The sequence below is a fragment of the Talpa europaea genome (genome assembly GCF_964194135.1).
Source record: "Talpa europaea genome assembly, chromosome: 7".
NCBI lineage: Eukaryota > Metazoa > Chordata > Mammalia > Eulipotyphla > Talpidae > Talpa > Talpa europaea.
The window spans coordinates 124,338,015-124,354,496 of NC_140074.1; the positions used below are offsets into that span (position 1 = coordinate 124,338,015).

The following is a 16,482-nucleotide window of genomic DNA, read 5'->3' on the forward strand; positions in this document are numbered from 1 at the left end:
ATTTCTGAGCTAAGCCCAATGAACACGGGACTCTCTGGTGCCCGCTCTGACTCCTCACCCTCAGCCTCACTGAGCCGGAGTAGCCACCGGTGTTGCTATGACCCGGCCGCGGGGCAGAACCACCCCTCAGAAGGGCCGGCTTTTAGGCGGTCTTGTTCATCTGTTGCAAAGGGCAGGGCAACATTCTGGAAGTAGCTAAAGTTTAAACTGACAGCAGCCCCGTTTTACTGCCAGGCCCTAATTTCAAATGACCTAGTGGGGCTCAGTAAGAGCACAGGAAACAAGGAGGAAGCGAGCACCGCTGACGTGGTCTGAGATAAAGTTATTATTCATTGGCTCTGTTCATGCTTTTGAAGGCACCGGCAGCCTGTTCTCCCCACAGGGCGTTCAGTGCCCAGGCACTCAGATTAGCCCAGGGTCATAAAGGGAACGTCCAGTTGAGTCTGGTGAGTCGTCTGGCGGAAAGTTCAAACGCAACAAAACCGCCTCTGTTTTCAGGTACAGCCGTCCGGGGCCTGCTCTGGGCTGCTCCGAGTCGCCTCTGTCCATGGGGAGCTGCAGGCCAGGATCTCCCGTCTCTGTTCTCGCCTCCCGTTCGCAGAAGGAACTTACCCGCTGCTTCGAAGACGTCCTTGTGCCTTGGCAGGGTGTCAATGCCAGGGAATGGAGGCTCTTCAGCTGGTCCTCTGGTCACCACTGGTCGGGAGGTTTCCAAGGGGTCGGCTGGAATTTCAGTCAAGCCCCAGCTGGTCACTGTGCACAGGCAGCCCCCAGACACTCTCCTGCCTGTCGTTTCAACCCAGGTCTGGGAGTGCCCACCACTGCGAGGGGCAGCATCGCCTTCCTTCTGCTCAGGGGGAGGATTCGGGTTCCCGCTGTTACCGCCCCATTGCTGTGGCTTCAGGATGTGCACGTTCCAAAAATGTGCTCGCCACAGGCTCAGGCAGCCGTCACTCAGGCACCGGGCTCCTGCCGTGTGGCGGACTTTGGAAATGCAACCATTGGTAGCATGGGCTCCCAGAGGGAGGAGGCAGACAGGGAGATGACTTGAGCCCAGAGGCTGTGATGGGAATGCCAAGGAGTATGAGAGCAAGGTCACCTGCCCCCCAGGAGGAGCCCTCTGAGCTGAGGGCCAGGCCAGCAGGGGCAGGTGTTTGAACTTGATCCCAAAGACAATGGGGGTCCATGAAAGGATTTTAATGGAGGAGTCACAGGATCTGAATGCTTCCAGAGGGATAACTTAAGACAACCTAAAGACTAGAGGGAAGAAGAGCTGAGGTGGAGGCAAGAGGACCAGGGAAATGACCCTGGCCGTAATCCAGGCCCTGGAAAGGGAGGTGCCGCAGACACATTCAAGAGAGGGGTGATAAGACACTTGACTTTGGGGCCTCATTGCGCAAGGCATGAGCGGCAGCAGCACCAGCAGGAGGGGGGTGGGTAGAAGGGGTAGGAGGAGCAGGGGGAGGTGCATTTGGGCAAGAATAAATCCAGGAAGAGGGATCACAAACTTGAGGGGCGAAGATGATGCATCCAGCATCCTGAGTCTGAGCCCGAGGGGCTCGTGGGACGCACCATGGTGAACAAACTCAGGTGAAAATTCCCACAGACCTGCATTCAGGCGTGGGCGGCGCAGTCCCTGTCTGCTCTGGGTTAAGGCTCAGCTGCACCTCGAGGGCGCGGAATCCAAGCAGGAGTCAAGGGGGTGGCTGTGACAGACGCCATGCCAGGTGTGAGAGGTGACTCAGCCTCCCAGGGCGGCGCCCTTGGCAGTGAGAACCAGCGAGCAGGCAGCACCTGCCTCAGCCGCATGCGGCCCGGGGCCAGAAAGCAACGAGGCCCGACCCACCTGAACCGCAAGGGACGAGCAGAAGTCAAGAGAAAATGCAAAGCGTGACTCAGGGTACGCGCGCGCCTGCCAGGTGCTGAGCCTGTGGCTGCTTCATGGTCCCGTCCAGGGTGTCGGAGGGCTGACCTTGACAGGTTAGTGGGAGGGCAAGTCCCCAAGGGCCGGTTTTGAAAGTGGAGAAGCTGAGGGCTGCACAGGTAGGATGGGCTGAATAAATAGGTAAGGTGAGCCAGGCAAACACGACATGCAAATCACCCCCCCTGCCGAGGGCGGAATCTTGGAGCTACATCTGCAAGGGGCGGCAGCATCCAAAGGAGCTGAGTGTGGAGGATGCTGGGCCAGGTTCAGGGAAACAAAGCCCTTTCCTGGCCCACGGGGGCTTGTGTTTTTTGTTTGCCGGTTGGGTTTGAACACAACCCGCAGCGGCAGCCTCGACGCTCATCTGCACCGGCGGGTCCAATCTGGCAGCTGCAGACCGCGTGGGGCTGCGAGCAGGCGAAGTGGCTTGTGAGCAGAAGGAGCTGAGGGCCGCCCTTTATTTATTTTTTCTTTTCTTTTTTAAATTTTATATATTTTTATATCCTTTTTCATTTTTGTACAATGTATGCATTTTCATCTGTGTTATAGTTGACTGAAGTAGAAAGGCAAATAGCCCCGCCGGTCTGGCAGCCACTGTGTTGGGCAGCACTGGTCTAGAATCTTGTTACTCTCATGTGTGGGTGAACTTTCTGGCTTTTAAAGCCACTGCAGGTTGCATGAAGAGCATTTATTTATTTGTTTGTTTGTTCGTTTATTTATTTATTTTATTTTGAGCTCTAAAGTTCATGTGGGCTATCATAGGCAAAACAATTAAAATGTTTATGTTGAGTCACAGCCTTCACACTCAAGCTTACCTGGCCCTTTGGGAGGCTCCCTGCTGTAAACACCTCACTGGGCAGGGGTGAGGCAGAACAGCTGCCGCAGGGTGTCGGGTTAACTGCCCAGCCTCTTTCCCACGCAAGCTGGGTCCTTGTGACCCCGGAATCTAAATATTTCGTTGCTGGGTTGCTGATGGTGAAAGGACAATAATCCTCTTCCTATTAACAGAGCAAATGGTGCTCTTGAAAAACAGAGCTGATCTCCACCTTCTTTGCCAGCAAAATAGTTGCTGTGACAACGTGTCCTCGGGCCTCGAGGTCTGTGTACATGAGGCAGAGGCTCTTCCTGTGAGGATAGGGTGCCTGTGAAGAAGTGGAGGTCCGTGGTGTCTCTTCACAGGAGGCCGCTGCCCCCCAGGTCCCCCCCAGGTCCAGGGCTGGTCACTTCCATCATCCACGGGAATCGGGGTTCTTCTCCCCTCTGTGAAGGATCCCGGCGCCGTGTCCCTCCCAGCAGGCACCGTGCCTGTGGCTGTCCCAGGGGAGTTACTGTTTTCTCCTCCTGTCGCCGGCCTGATAAGTCATCCACTTCCTAGTGGGTTATGCGAAGCTGCTGTTTATTCTTCTGTTAAATTTTTATCTGATTAAACAGTTCTCATGTTTGTATGTAACTTTCAAAAGGATTTAAAGTTAAGTCACTGCATTAGGTTGGCTTTTAGAAATGTGACCTGTGACTCAACTGAGGCAAAAGAAGGTTCTGGAAGCCTCGAAACCGGCTCTTCCACAGACACCTGGTAGAGTATCATTGGCAAGACTAGTTGGACACCAAGACAGCTTCTGACGTCATCTGGTGTTAGTATGTCAGTTATGCTTCTCGCCCGTTCTCCCAGTGATCTCATGAGATATGATGAGAAGTGCCTCCGTGATGGAAGCTGAAGTGCTCAGCGGGAGAGTGGTTTGCCTGAATTCACACTTTAATGAGACACGGAGCTGGCCCTTGATGATAAGTGTTCTCTCTAGCGTTCCCAGGAACTAACTGAAATGTTTTTAGGGAGCACCACTTTAAAGAACCTCTCAGCACAGGCTTCCTAGTGACTGCTTTACCTTGGATTTAGACTGGACAGAACCTCTTCCTCACCGACCAGCAGTCACAGCCGCGGGTTGGATTGAGGAGGCTGTGCCTCCATGGAGCGGCCATCAGGCCAGGCCAACTACACTTGGCGACCTGCCCACCTGGAGGCAGGTGTCTGGAAAGGAGAGTTTGAGCCTGGGCCTGTGACTTGAGGGTAAATGCCTGGCTTGCTCTGGGCCCCTCAGATTTGTGCCAGCCTGAGTCTCGGTTGAGGAATGAATGAGTGATGGAAACTGCAATGCAAGCATCCGAATCGGCAGTGGAGGCATGTCCTTGGGGACTCTGCAGTGGGGATGTCCAGGGGTTGAGCAGTTCACGTTCATAGCCGCTCCGCAACCAGAGGATGAACCAGCCTTCGCAAACCAGAGGTAAAATGCCCCTTGGAGTTTTCCACCATAGCAATCTCCAGAAGGAAATTACTCAGGGGACGTTCACCCCGGGAGATGAACAGGGTTTGGTGGGGTTACCCCACCTCCTTCAGCTGTCTCTTTCTCCTGCCCCTTGCTGAGTGACGGTGGATCCTTTACGCCTCTAGAGCATGATCTGACACTCAGTTCTCTGAGCTCTGGAAATGGGATCTGCCCATCTGGGTTCTCTTTCTGGAGGTGCCAGCTTTCTTGCTCACACCCTCCCCTGGGAGACCAACTCTGGGGCCTCCGAGGCACTGGGGACGCTATAGAGGCTTGAGGTTCTGCATTTCCTCAGGATTTGAGATCTAGCACGGCAGCGCCAGGCTGTGAAGATTTAAGAGCCAGATTTTCATAGAGATTTGGGTAAGAATCCAAATCTAGGAGCGAAAATCTCCAAACCAACCCATGGCCCGAGGGGTTGAAGATGTCCAGGATCTGGCTTCATCTGTGCCACAGACAAGTTGAAGGACGGAGCCGGGAGGATTGGGATCCTGAGCACATGGGTCGGGTGGCTGTTGAGAGTGATGCATCCGGTGACATTTCCTCCCACCCTGCCCTTCCTGTGCTTCCGTGGCCAGAGGCCGACCTTCCAGTGTCCCCCCAGAGAGTACTGTGATACAGACAGCAAAGCAGAGGTGAATTCACTGTGGAAATTTCTAATACTGTCCTTCTTCCCCACTGAGAAGATGTGACCCTGAATGCACTTGTCTGCTCAAGGCCCATGCCCTTGGGATGTCATTATCTGGACAGAACTGAGATTATGTAAGCAACGTTGTTCTGAGTCCTCAGACACACTGCGTTGCGCTGACGTCATGCAAACGTGCAAAGTCCCGTTCTCCTAGTTTAGCAATTGCACTTTCATGCGCTTTCACCACATGTTCTTGTCTTGATTTCATAATGACGTATATGTGCAAGTATGTCCTCTTTAGCTGTGATCTGAGTGTTTTACGATGATGATTCAAAGAATGGATTATATTTGTAGCATGACAAAGAAAACGACAGGAGATTGTCACCAACCCAACTTTGTCTCCCAAACAAAGCTGGTGGAGAGAAGCATGAAAGTTCAAGTCCTTGGCTCCCCCAGATGTGTGAGGATCGCCGCGTGGAGTGGCTGCAGCTGTGTGCGCGAGTCTGCATGACAGTCGAAGAACCCAGCTGCCCGCTGGCTGAGTAATTCCAATCTAGGAAGAGGGCTGTGCGCTACGGTGCGACTTAAATTGCATTCTATGTATTTTTTTAATCTGTTCTTGATTTTTGTCTCTAAGTGCAAAAATGGGAGACTATCTTAATGCTAAAAATGTGCTTCTCTAGCCAAACCAGATTTAATTTTTGGATGAATATCACTGCCTAAGTTGATTCAGTGGCAGGCATTATATTTAGACCTTGGCTAACAGGAAAAGGTCCGGGCGACGTGTCCTTGGTGCTGCCAGTGTCGTGAGATTGGCTCCCAGCCCTTCAGACTCTGGGAGAAGTATTTTATCGTGTGAGTTTATGTTCTTTAATAGAGAATATAGATCTCTCCCAGGGATACATCTACCTCCATAAACATCAGTCATGGAGGTTTTTAAAGGTGTCCTTTGAACATTAAATAACCACAGTGTGAACATCTTAGATTAAAGAAGAAATCCCAATGAGAGCTTGATTGATATCAGGTCTCCAGGATCTATCTCAGGGATCCACACCACTGACAGAGCCTATCCTCTAGAGTCTATTTCAGGCATAAAATATTAACTAAGAATTCATGAAAGGCATATTAGTCATCTTAAATCAATTCACCATGCTAACAACCAGTGTCGAATGCAGCTTGTGGTATTTAGTGCTTACAGAGGACAAGTAAAATTCTTAGGCAGATAAGATCTGAAACACAAAATAAGATCCTCCAGCACAGTGGTTCACAGCTCCCTCTCTGGCTGCCTGGAATGGAGCTCCCCAGCGCCCCCAGACACACCCTGGCTATAAAATCTTAGGTAATGTTTCTTAACCTTTTTAAGGCTCAGTTTTCTCACTTATAAAATGAGGCAAATATATAGAGAGATTGATGAGAAATAAATAAACTAATAGACATCAAGTACCTAACACAGTGCGGGGACATCATAAGTATTTGAATAATGGTAATTTCTGTTCTCGTCAACATCGTGTTGCTTATTCTATTGATTTTATTCTTCTTATGATCCTAGATGAAAAAAATAGCCAAACCCTCGCTAGCTGTTGCATGATGCAGATGTTACTACATTTTGCTTTCTTACAGTAATAACTAGATAGAGTGATGCAAAGGATTAGGCGATAAGAAAAAATGAATGAGCTTCAGCGAGGATGAAAAGGTCACACGGCCGGGAGCAGGTGGGCGCTACCCAGGATGCGAACTCCTGGCTTGCCATGGGCTCCTGCCCCTGCCTTGGAGGCACCTACACACACGTGCACACACACACACACACACGTGCACACACAGGCATGCCAGCAGCAAGAGGAGAAAGGCTCCTAGAGATTCTAAGTACCTGCTTGGAAGATGACCCGCTCGAAAACCGGGATCTCTCATGATTGTTCTCTTGCCCCCAAAATTGATCGTGTTTCTTCTCATTGGAGTCTTTCCTGTATTCCTGTCGTCTCAGGCAAGCCTAGAGAGCAAAAAAAGGTTTGTCTGAGGTCTGTCGTCGGCTTTGACGGCTTTATGCCGATTTCTTCTGCTGGGGAACGTGACATGCGTGGGGATATTCATCCCTTAGTCCAAAGTGCCCGTCAAAAATATTTGTCATTGCGTTAATCACTTTATTCTTTGTGATAAATAAATTGTAGTCACCAATGCCCTAAGTGACATTTTGGCACGTGCATGCCCCACGGATGCGCATGTGGTGTTTGCATCTCCTCCGGGTCTCCTTCCCTTGGCCGCTCCTCCCTCACACTCGCCTGCACTCTGCTCTCTCCCTCGGATTATGCTCTAGTCACAGGCTAAGAATTTTCATTCGCGAGAGCTTTAGCCCAGGCTGTTCCTCCCACTTGGAATGCTGTTCCCGAGACGTTCTCTTGGGCTAACACCCAGGTGGCCCTTCTCCTCAACCTCGGCTGACCTGATTGCTCCTTTAGCTGCTTTGCTGGGATTAGGCACTGCCCCCCTCTACATTGTATTGAGTCATGTGATTTTTGAGCCTGTTTCCTCTACTGGCCCTGAGAACACTGAGGGGAAGGACCATCTCTGAGCTTTTGACTCCCTGACATCCAACGCCCAGTGTCAGTTGAGTTGCATTTTTGTTTTGGAGGGAAAGATTGAGCCCCAAATACAAAATAATAGAAATAAAATGACCAACTATATATATATATTTAAATGTAAAGAAAATCTAGTATCAAAATATTTCTCTTCGAGTGCTGGGATGGGACGCTCCCGAGGGTAGCGTGAGAGATGGGGGCTTGCACTGATATTTTAAATAGCCCAAAATAGTAAAACTTCTCAGGGCATTTCTAGGGATCCAGTGGCTGAATTCACCTTTCCCCGCCAAAACCAGTTACCCGCTGCGACGGTACAGCAAGGGGGGGTGGACACCTGGTGCTGCTGAACTACACCTGACATTTCCCTCTTCCTGGCTGGGTCGAGAAAGGAAAGATTCCTCTGGTTTTCCCCCGCCTATTAGAAAACGCATTTCCTTCCTTGAGGTAGAAGACAGGTCAGAATTTCTTGCCATGGGGAAAGCCTGGTACAGGGTTAGGAATAGAAATGACCTGATAGCATCAAAACATTTCCCACTTAGAAGTGTGAACAGAGGGGCTTATACTGAATCACGGGCTCATCTGCAGGGGGCGGGCTATTACCTGCAGCCACTGGAATCTGGGTTCCCAGGAGAGAGACGCAGATTTACCACCCCATCGCCCACCCCCTCTACCCCATCCACCTTTGCCTGGAAAGGGGACGTATGCCAAGATGGCTGCACGCAGAGCGGTTGCAGAGCGGTTGGTTGGTTTGCATCTGTCCCACAGTTAATCTCGTTTGCAAAAACCATGCCATACCGTGGTAAGCCGTCATAAATATTGGGCAGGGTTTGTTTGCATAAATAAACAAGAGCCGCACCCAGCTCCCACCCCTCCCCCCAAAAAAGTCTGAACAGTAACCATAATGAAGCTATTGAGCAAACACAAAATAATAAACCAGGAGAGTCAGCTGGAGCGCCTGGTGAAGTTTAGTTAAACTTCAACCTCCTTCCTCGTGCAGTGACTCCGGATTGGAGCTGTTTGTGGGGAGCCCTGGTGTGGGGCACTGTTTCCTGGAGCAGATGTCTGCCTTAGCCTGACCTCCTGGTACTACGGGCACATAAAGAAAATGCTGGCGGAGGAGCCAAGGCCGGGGAATGCACGTGGGACTGGGGCAGACTTTGCGGGAAGAAGGGAATTCTTAAGGGCTGAGTGTTTTTTGAACGTTCTTCCAAAAATGCATGCAGCTTCACTATTTCTTTACCAAAAGGGGAGGAAGAATAGAATGATTTGCACTGTTGGGAAAAAAAGATTGTTTTTCCCTCTGGTTCCTCTGTGCCAATCAAACATTCACCGTCCCCAGGGAGAGCTTTGCAGAGGAGAGAGCAGGCAGGCGGGGGCAGAGCCAGGTCCAGACTCCAGTCCTAGAAATAGCAACCCTTAACCACGCTCCCGCGAGGACTAGCATTCATGTCATTGGTCAACGTGAATTGTTTGTAGTTGATGCATGTGGGGTGCCCAGGTGACAGGGCCAAGGAGTGAAACCCACAGGCTGGGGAGGGGAGCAGTCTCTGTAATTCAGAAGCACCAGTGATCCTCTTCATCCCTCAGCACTTTTAAGATATTCGCCTCTCAATTTCACGTGTTGGAGTTAGACTGCTATAAATAAGTTTCTGTTCATGTGACGAAACTGGCTGCGGGCAGTCTTGAAATTGGATGTTCGGGTAATTTCTTATTTCCTCCTTCCGGGGAGAATCAGGGCTTCCTCCTGCACCCAAGCCCATGCCTCTGACTCCAGCACAGCCGTCTGTCAGGCTGCCTTCTGTGCAGAGGCTCCCACTGTGGGGGCAGGACACAGAATGTACAGATACTCCCGTGGGGGGATAGGTCTGTGGGGGTGACGTGGGCTTTGTGACTCACTGTAACTCAACATCGGTAAAGGCGGCAAACCCCAGCTCTGCCACTTTCTAGCATCGTGACCTTGGGCAAGCTGACTCCGTGGGTTCTCTGTCCATCCTCCGCAAGCGTGGGGAGAACACGAGGCACTGTTGGCAAGACGCTTGTAGCGACTGGCTCCTGGTGAGTGTCCCATAAAAGGGGCCCATCATCCTCATCCTCATCCTCATGGCCACCATCAGCATCATCTGCATCATCTGCATCATCAGCATGACGAGGCTTTCCATTATTCCCAAGCCTATTTCTTGGTTTACTCTTATTTCCCAAGTCAGCCTTGGCCAAACAATGGGACTGATCTTGGGCACGAAAGAAGAAAGACTCTTTCTTCTATCTAGGCCTGAGGGTCATGCTGGCCTTTCTGCCCTGGAAGGAGAGGTCTCTTTCCAAGCCTGCTCTTCCCTCACCCCCGGGTGTCTGGCTGCGGACCTCTAGCTTGTGGGTCCTTCTGCAAACTGTTTTCCTTTACTACACCATTGCAGCTTTCTGAATCCACTAGAAGTGTGTCTTTTATCATCCATCCCCTCCTTCTGGACATCACCTGGGCTCCTGGTGCTTTAGGAAGCCAAGTATCACAGCAATACTCCCCAGCCTCCTGATTCTGGCTACAGACCATCTTAACAGTGACCCAGCCCTCCATCCTGATCCATCATGGCTTCCGTAAGGTCGTTGCTACACGAGCTCCCCGAGCATTTTGGAAGCTGCCACTGACACTAGCTGGTGTTTTTGGTGCTGGTTCTCTTGATCTAAGGTGTATGACCCAGAGTTTAGGGTCCTGATCATCACTGGTGACACTGTTGAGTAAAGTTCATTCATTCTGAGGGGTTGAGGCATCAAAGACTTGCCATTTGTGACAACACGTATGGACCTTGGGGGAATTATGATTTCTTTCATTTGTGGAGTGTAAAGAAAACAAAACAAACCCCTGGATGCTGACAACAGAATGGTGGTCACCAGAGGGGACAGGCCGGGAGGGGAAGGGAAGGCGCCGAGGGGCTAATAGGTTGGCAGCGGATGGGACTGCACCCTTGGTGGTGGATGTGGTCAGAACACATAATTGTGGAAGCTGTACCGTGTCATAAACTAATATTAGCTCACTGAAAATAAAAAGGACAAAGAAATCAAAGGCAATAAGACAGTGTGCCATGACAGCCCCCTTGAACTAGTTTATTTTCCCACTTAGCTGTGAGGAGTAGAGTAACACACACCTCAGGCGACAGCAGAGCAGAGGAGCCCTCCCCTGACTCCCATGGGGAAGACAGAGCTCCACTCCCCCAGCCTGCTCCAATGCTTCCTCCCACTCCCAGGCCCTACCTACTTCAGCAGCACTCCCTGCTCCAACCCCCACTCCCAGGCCCCCTGGTATAGTCGCCCATCAAGTCCGCGAACATGTTTGATCTGCGCTCGAAAGAATCAGGATGAGTGTCAGGATGAGTGTCAACCCATTGGAATGCATGATGGATGACGGGAAATGGTTCTGCAAGAACCATCCTCGGTCTCTCTGGCTTCCAGTGGACATGAATGGCTCAGTGCTGCCTCGCGGGATATAAATACACTTGACCAGAAGAAGGGAAAACAGGTCTGCACATGAACACCCTGGAAGAAATAGAGCCAAACTCTAAGAGGGCATATAATTATGTGCTAGTTACCAGATTCTGAAATAGCATGTAATATGCCAAATGGATGTTTATTTCCTCTTGTTTTCTCAAAAGAGTCCCTCCCAGCCACTGAAAGGAGAAGCCTCAAAATAGCTCAGGGTGGGTTTAACCCTCCTCTCCTGCTCGACGCAGACCTGTGAAGGCGCCGCTGACTTGGTGCCTCCCGATGCCGCGCAGACTTTGAGAGGCAGCCGGAGGAGTGTAGACAGGAGGCGGCGAAGGGCTTCCATCTGAGCCAGCTCACCCAAGGCAAGTTAAGCACAGGAGGAAGCATGTGGCAGGTGCATGACTTGGGCGTTCCATCCACTTATCACTTGTAGCATTTGAGGCCCCTGAAATGCAGAATTCCTCGTGTCCAAGCAGGTCACTGCCCTGCCAGTGGAAGCTGGGGTTCCAACAAGGAGGAGCAGACTGAGATCAAAGACGACCAGCGGGTCCATGTCCACTCAGTGTCAAACCCACTGTAACAGTGTCATAACAGAGACGGGTGGTGCGTGGACCAAAGTATAAAGGGGTCCTTAAAGTCAGGCAGTTGGTTCTTAAATCATGATCTTAAATCCTTTCTGGAACAAGGCAAGGGGTAGTAGGTTAAATAACACAAGTCATGCTTCTCCCATGGAAGACATTTCTGTGGGTGGCTACCTACCTACCTACTTCAGCAGCACTCAGAACATTATGGACACAGCCCTATATAGTTTTTGCAGACCTGGCAGTGAGGGGTTTTGAAACTGCCCTCAGGGGCGGATGTGACTTTTAGGAATAGTGGCAGGTCAGTGGGATTGAGGACTTGATGACCAGAGTAGTGGTCAAGTTTGGAGACACCGGCTCTCATTAAGAATAAGCTGTTAGGGGCCTCCCTGGTGGCGCAAGGGATTAAGACGCAACCTATGAAGCTGTCTGCAGCCTCTGCAGCATGAGTTCGATCCCTGGGCAGAAAGCGACCTCCATGGCCCGGCAGACCTCTCCTGTCTCGCTCGCTGCTCCCCTCAGCAGTGTATTTCAGTGGGTCCGTCTATTCTGCTCCCCACTCTGTCTCTGGTGAATTCTCTCACCCCCCCCCACACACCTCTGGCTTGTTCCCCAGTTCTTGTATGCATGAATAAATAAATCTTTTTTTAAAAAAAGAAGCTATTGGAGGAGTAAGAACCCCCACCCCTGGCCCTTTCACAGCTGTGGTCCAGTTTGACGGGGGAGGGAGGGTCACACCTGTGGTGATTTCATGATTTCAAGGCAATGTCATAAGCAGTGGTGCCCTGGTACTGGAAAGATGGACATGTTCTAAAATGGGAGGCTGGGTGTGGCTGCCCATTTGGCAGGTTTTCTAAAAGTCTCATGCTCAAAAGTTAAGTTTCAACTTAACTTAAGGCCTTAAGTTTCATGCTCAAAACAGGTGCATTTTATGATAGGTAAATGACACCTCAATGGAGTTGTTTTTCAGAAAAGGGTGCCGTGGGGGTACAGAGGTTCCCTTTAGAGCACAGGGAAAACTATGGTTGTCACCACCCTTGTCAAGGAGCGAAGCAGTGGGAAGAACTGGCTGGAGAGGGGGTGCAGGGTTTGCTGTGATTCTTGCATCCCTCTTGGAGGGAGGGGGGGTGACGGAAGGCTTCCACCAGCAGAGTTAGATGCGTGTTTTGGGGGAGGCCACAGGAGAGCAGTCTGGAGGCAGGGCCCAGCCTTCGAGAGAAACCACGGAGGTCAGAGCCAGAGTGGGGGCGGGAGGAGGAAGAGGAGGGCAAGGCTTGGTGGCTGCTGGGGTGGGGGTGAGAGGGCAGAGGACCGGGTCAGGGGAGGCTCAGGTCCATCTCTGCAGAGGGGGCGTGTGGAGGAGGAGGGCCGGAGGGCCGGGGGGCGTGCACTGCAGATTTGCTGAATTTGAGGTACGGTCCAGACAGAAATGTCCCACAGGCTGGGAGTGTGTGATCCCGACATGTTGGAAGATTTGGGATTACAAGTCCTTGGTGCTGAAGTGATGCCTAGAACTGTAGGAAGGCATGAGTCACAAAGGCCTTGTGAATGATAAGAAAACTGGGCTGATGGCAATCTGGAGGATGAGCATTTGAGAGGCAGGGAGGAGTACGTGCGAGGAGCAGGAGGAAAATCAGGGGAGAGTGATGTCAGAAGGCCCAAGTAGCCCTGGTTCTGGATGGAAAGAGAAGTGACTTCACATGGAGAAAACGCTTCCAAAAACAAAGACTAACAGGGCTTCCGGTATCAGGGGGTCAGGGGAGGTGACAGGCGGGCAGGGGGCTATGGGAGGGGCAGCAGGGGAGAAAGCGGGGTAGGAATGTGTTGACTGGGGACCTCTGGACACTGGACGGTGCCGAGGCTGCACCTACAGGTCACATGGGACCCAGAAGTCTTTCTTCTTTTGTTGAAAAGATGGAAGGTCTGAGTATGTTTGTAGGCTGAGCCAGTAAGAAAAAGGGACATTTCAGAGACCCAGATGAGCACCCTGCGGGTGGAGGGGGCCGGAGACAGAGGCGCCTGGACCAACATCTTGGCCTGGATTGACTAGCAGCACAGTCACTTGACCCCTGCAGACGGACGTGTCCCTGTGGAAGGGAAGGGGAGGAGTCGAGTGGCTTCCCAGCCGTGTTTTGTGTGTGTGTGTGTGCGTGTGATATAAGAAGGGAAGTTCTCTGTTGAAAGTATGGGGATTGGAGGTTTACAAGAAAGTAGAAAAGTTTAAAATAGTGACAATGACAGAGGGAGCTGACGGGCAGTAAACATGTGATGTGAGTCCCTTCCTTCATACCTGTCTTTTCCTCCCTCCTTCTCTCCATCTACCAGCAAGATGTCTGTTCTGCTGCTGTCTCCTGGGTGGGAGCACTTCTCCCCATGCCCCCTCCCACCATCCTGGTTCAAGCACTGTATTTTCCCTCCTTGCTTTCTGTCATAACTCCCTTACTAGTTTTTCTGCTGCTTCTCTTGCCCCTTTCAGACCTTCCCCCGACACAACAGCCAGAGTGATCTTTTAAAAATGTATTGGGGAGGGCCTCCCTGGTGGCGCAGCGGGTTGAGCGCAGTGCTGTGAAGCTGTCTGCAGCCTCTGCAGTGTGGGTTCGATCCCCGGGGCGGCCAGGGAGAAACCCACATGGTGAGGCAGACCTCTCCTGTCTCACCCGCTGCTCCCTTCAGCAGTGTATTTCAGTCAGTCTGCCTGTTCTGCTCCCCGCTCTGTCTGTGATGAATCCTCTCACCCTCCCACACCTCTGGCCTATACCCCAGTTCTTGTATAAATAAATAAATTTTAAAAAATGTGTTGGGTTGTCGGAAAAGTCATGTGCAAAGCAAAAATACACCATGACTTTTCTGACAACCCAGTAATTCAGCTCTTAGCTCTTCCCTGCTTAAAATCATCCACTAATTCTCATGGTGATAAGAATTAACTCCAAATAACAAACTTTGTCCTGAGAGAGTTAGGATGACCTGGCCCTATCTACCACTTTCATACTCCTTTAGTCAAAGTGCCGCAGACACTTGGGCATCTTAGTTCCTGCCTCAGGACCTTTGCACATGCTTTCCTGCAGCTCAGGATGTTCTGGCTGGATCTTTCCCAAGATTTACCTCCACTGTCAAGTGTTCTTTCCTTAAAGAGGCCTTCCCTTCCTGGGGAAAGGGGCATCACCCCCACCCTGTTGCCTTTGTTTTACTTGCTTCACTATATGTATCAGTAACTGAAATCATCTTACATATTTACTCGTGGGCTGTTTGTTTTTTTGAGCCTAGAAATACTACCCCTGGGAGAGAAGGGACTTGGTTCAGGACATAGTAGGCGTTGAGGAAGGATTGTCATTGATAAGGACAAGATTGAAAGAGCAATTGAGATTGAAAAGTAAAACTGCAGTGGCTCAGAGTCCCACAGTTGTGTGATTTTCTTCTGTGCCTGACCTGGAGACAATTTCAAACACTCATTTCCAACTGCGGGCCAGGTGGCCGAGGCATCTTTGCGTAAAGAGGATGAACTCCTAGGGCAACCTGTTGGATGTTTACGTTCTTTACTTTACATTCCTTCCATCTCATAGTCTTGTGGGTGGGTTGGCAGGTGGTGGGAGGAGGAGGAAATTGCTGACTCCGTTTCCAGCCCAAGCTCAGCTGTGTTATACAGGGAAATTGGGTTCCTGAGCGAGGTCTGGTTTCCTTGGTGACCTGGGAGGTTCGGTTATATTTGAAATTGCTAAGAAGGAGAAAAACATGATGATAGCAGTTGCGTGTTTTGCGTGGGGAAGGAGTACTTTTCAGCCCTCCATGGAGGCTAAGGATGGGCCTCCTTGACCGGCCAGGGTTGACTGCTGGCCAGGCCTGCGGGCTAAGTGACACTTCCTCACTGCTCCCAGGATCCCACAGCCCAGTTTGGCAGGTTTGTCCCATGCCAGCTCTGGGTGCTGGCCTCTGGCTCCTCAGACTCCCTGCCTGCTTTGTTTTTGCATATAAACACTGTAACCAGGGTGACGAGTAGTTAGCTTACTGTAGAATGTGCTAACCACCTTTCTTCTGGCCTGGTGACAACAAAAGGGCTAGAGATCTTATACAGGGCAGGGAAACCCAGTTAACTCCTTAATGTCCTTTCTTGAGAGTCGCTTTGCCAAATTTAAGCCCCCGTGTCATTTGTTGATCAGGTCTGTGTTAAACTCCTCTCTCATTTCAGTGTTGTGATGCTATAGGGAACTGGGCCCTGTTACCAACCCCACACTGTGCAGATGAGGAAACTGAGCCTCAGGGAGGTAGAGCGACTTTCCCAGCTAGTGAGTGGTGGGTCTGGGAATTTATAAAACCGTTACTGCTTATCATACTGGTACTGTTATCTAAATTGTCTCATAAAACTGTCCGCAAAGGTGGAAGGTAATTCCTATGTCCTGCAATTACCTGATATTCAGAGTCCACTTTATGCTGCATGTCCCGGAGATATTGTACATCACTGACGAACTTCTGCCTGTCCTTTGCTTCGTGCAACATGATTCTTAATCCCCAACCTGCATATAAAAGATAAATAAACATGCTATGATAGGATCCTTTGTCACTTTCCCATATTTGAATATCCCTTAGAAGAGCTTTTATTCTCATATTAATCTAATGTCCCTCTTTTGGCAGCACAGATGTTCCTTTCAGACTGAAGGGGCTCTTGGTGTCCGTGTGTTGCTGTGCCCACCCCCCCCCCCCAAAAAAAAAGCAACAGCTGGCGTGGGATGCTGGCCTCCTTATTCACAGGCAGTTAGGTTGAGACACCTGATTCAGAAGCTGCTCTACAACGTGACAAAAAAGACAACCCAAGCACCTGGCTAAATTCGCAGTGACCCAAGTTGTAAGCCCCTGGTGGTTTCAATTCATTTATGTTGGCATTCCTGTTCCAGCCCCGGCACCCCAGAGCGTCTGGGGTCTGGGAGTCAGCAAGAACATGGGGCTCAGCCCCACCCTTGGATCGCGTACAAGCCAGGGTGGGGGACTG

The 16,482-nt window shown here is 50.9% G+C and overlaps 1 protein-coding gene across 1 annotated transcript in view; it reads right to left on the reverse strand.

Annotated features, from left to right (window-relative positions):
- MARCHF10 (membrane associated ring-CH-type finger 10) overlaps nt 1-15,992 on the reverse strand; it is a gene marked incomplete at both ends in the record, with an annotated part of 66,398 nt that extends 50,406 nt beyond the window's left edge. The window contains 2 exons of the mRNA XM_084238029.1: nt 6,741-6,860; nt 15,903-15,992. Of these exons, the coding sequence (XP_084094155.1) occupies nt 6,741-6,860; nt 15,903-15,992 (210 nt within the window). The remainder of the gene's footprint in view (nt 1-6,740; nt 6,861-15,902) is intronic.
- Nucleotides 15,993-16,482: the final 490 nt, after the last annotated feature.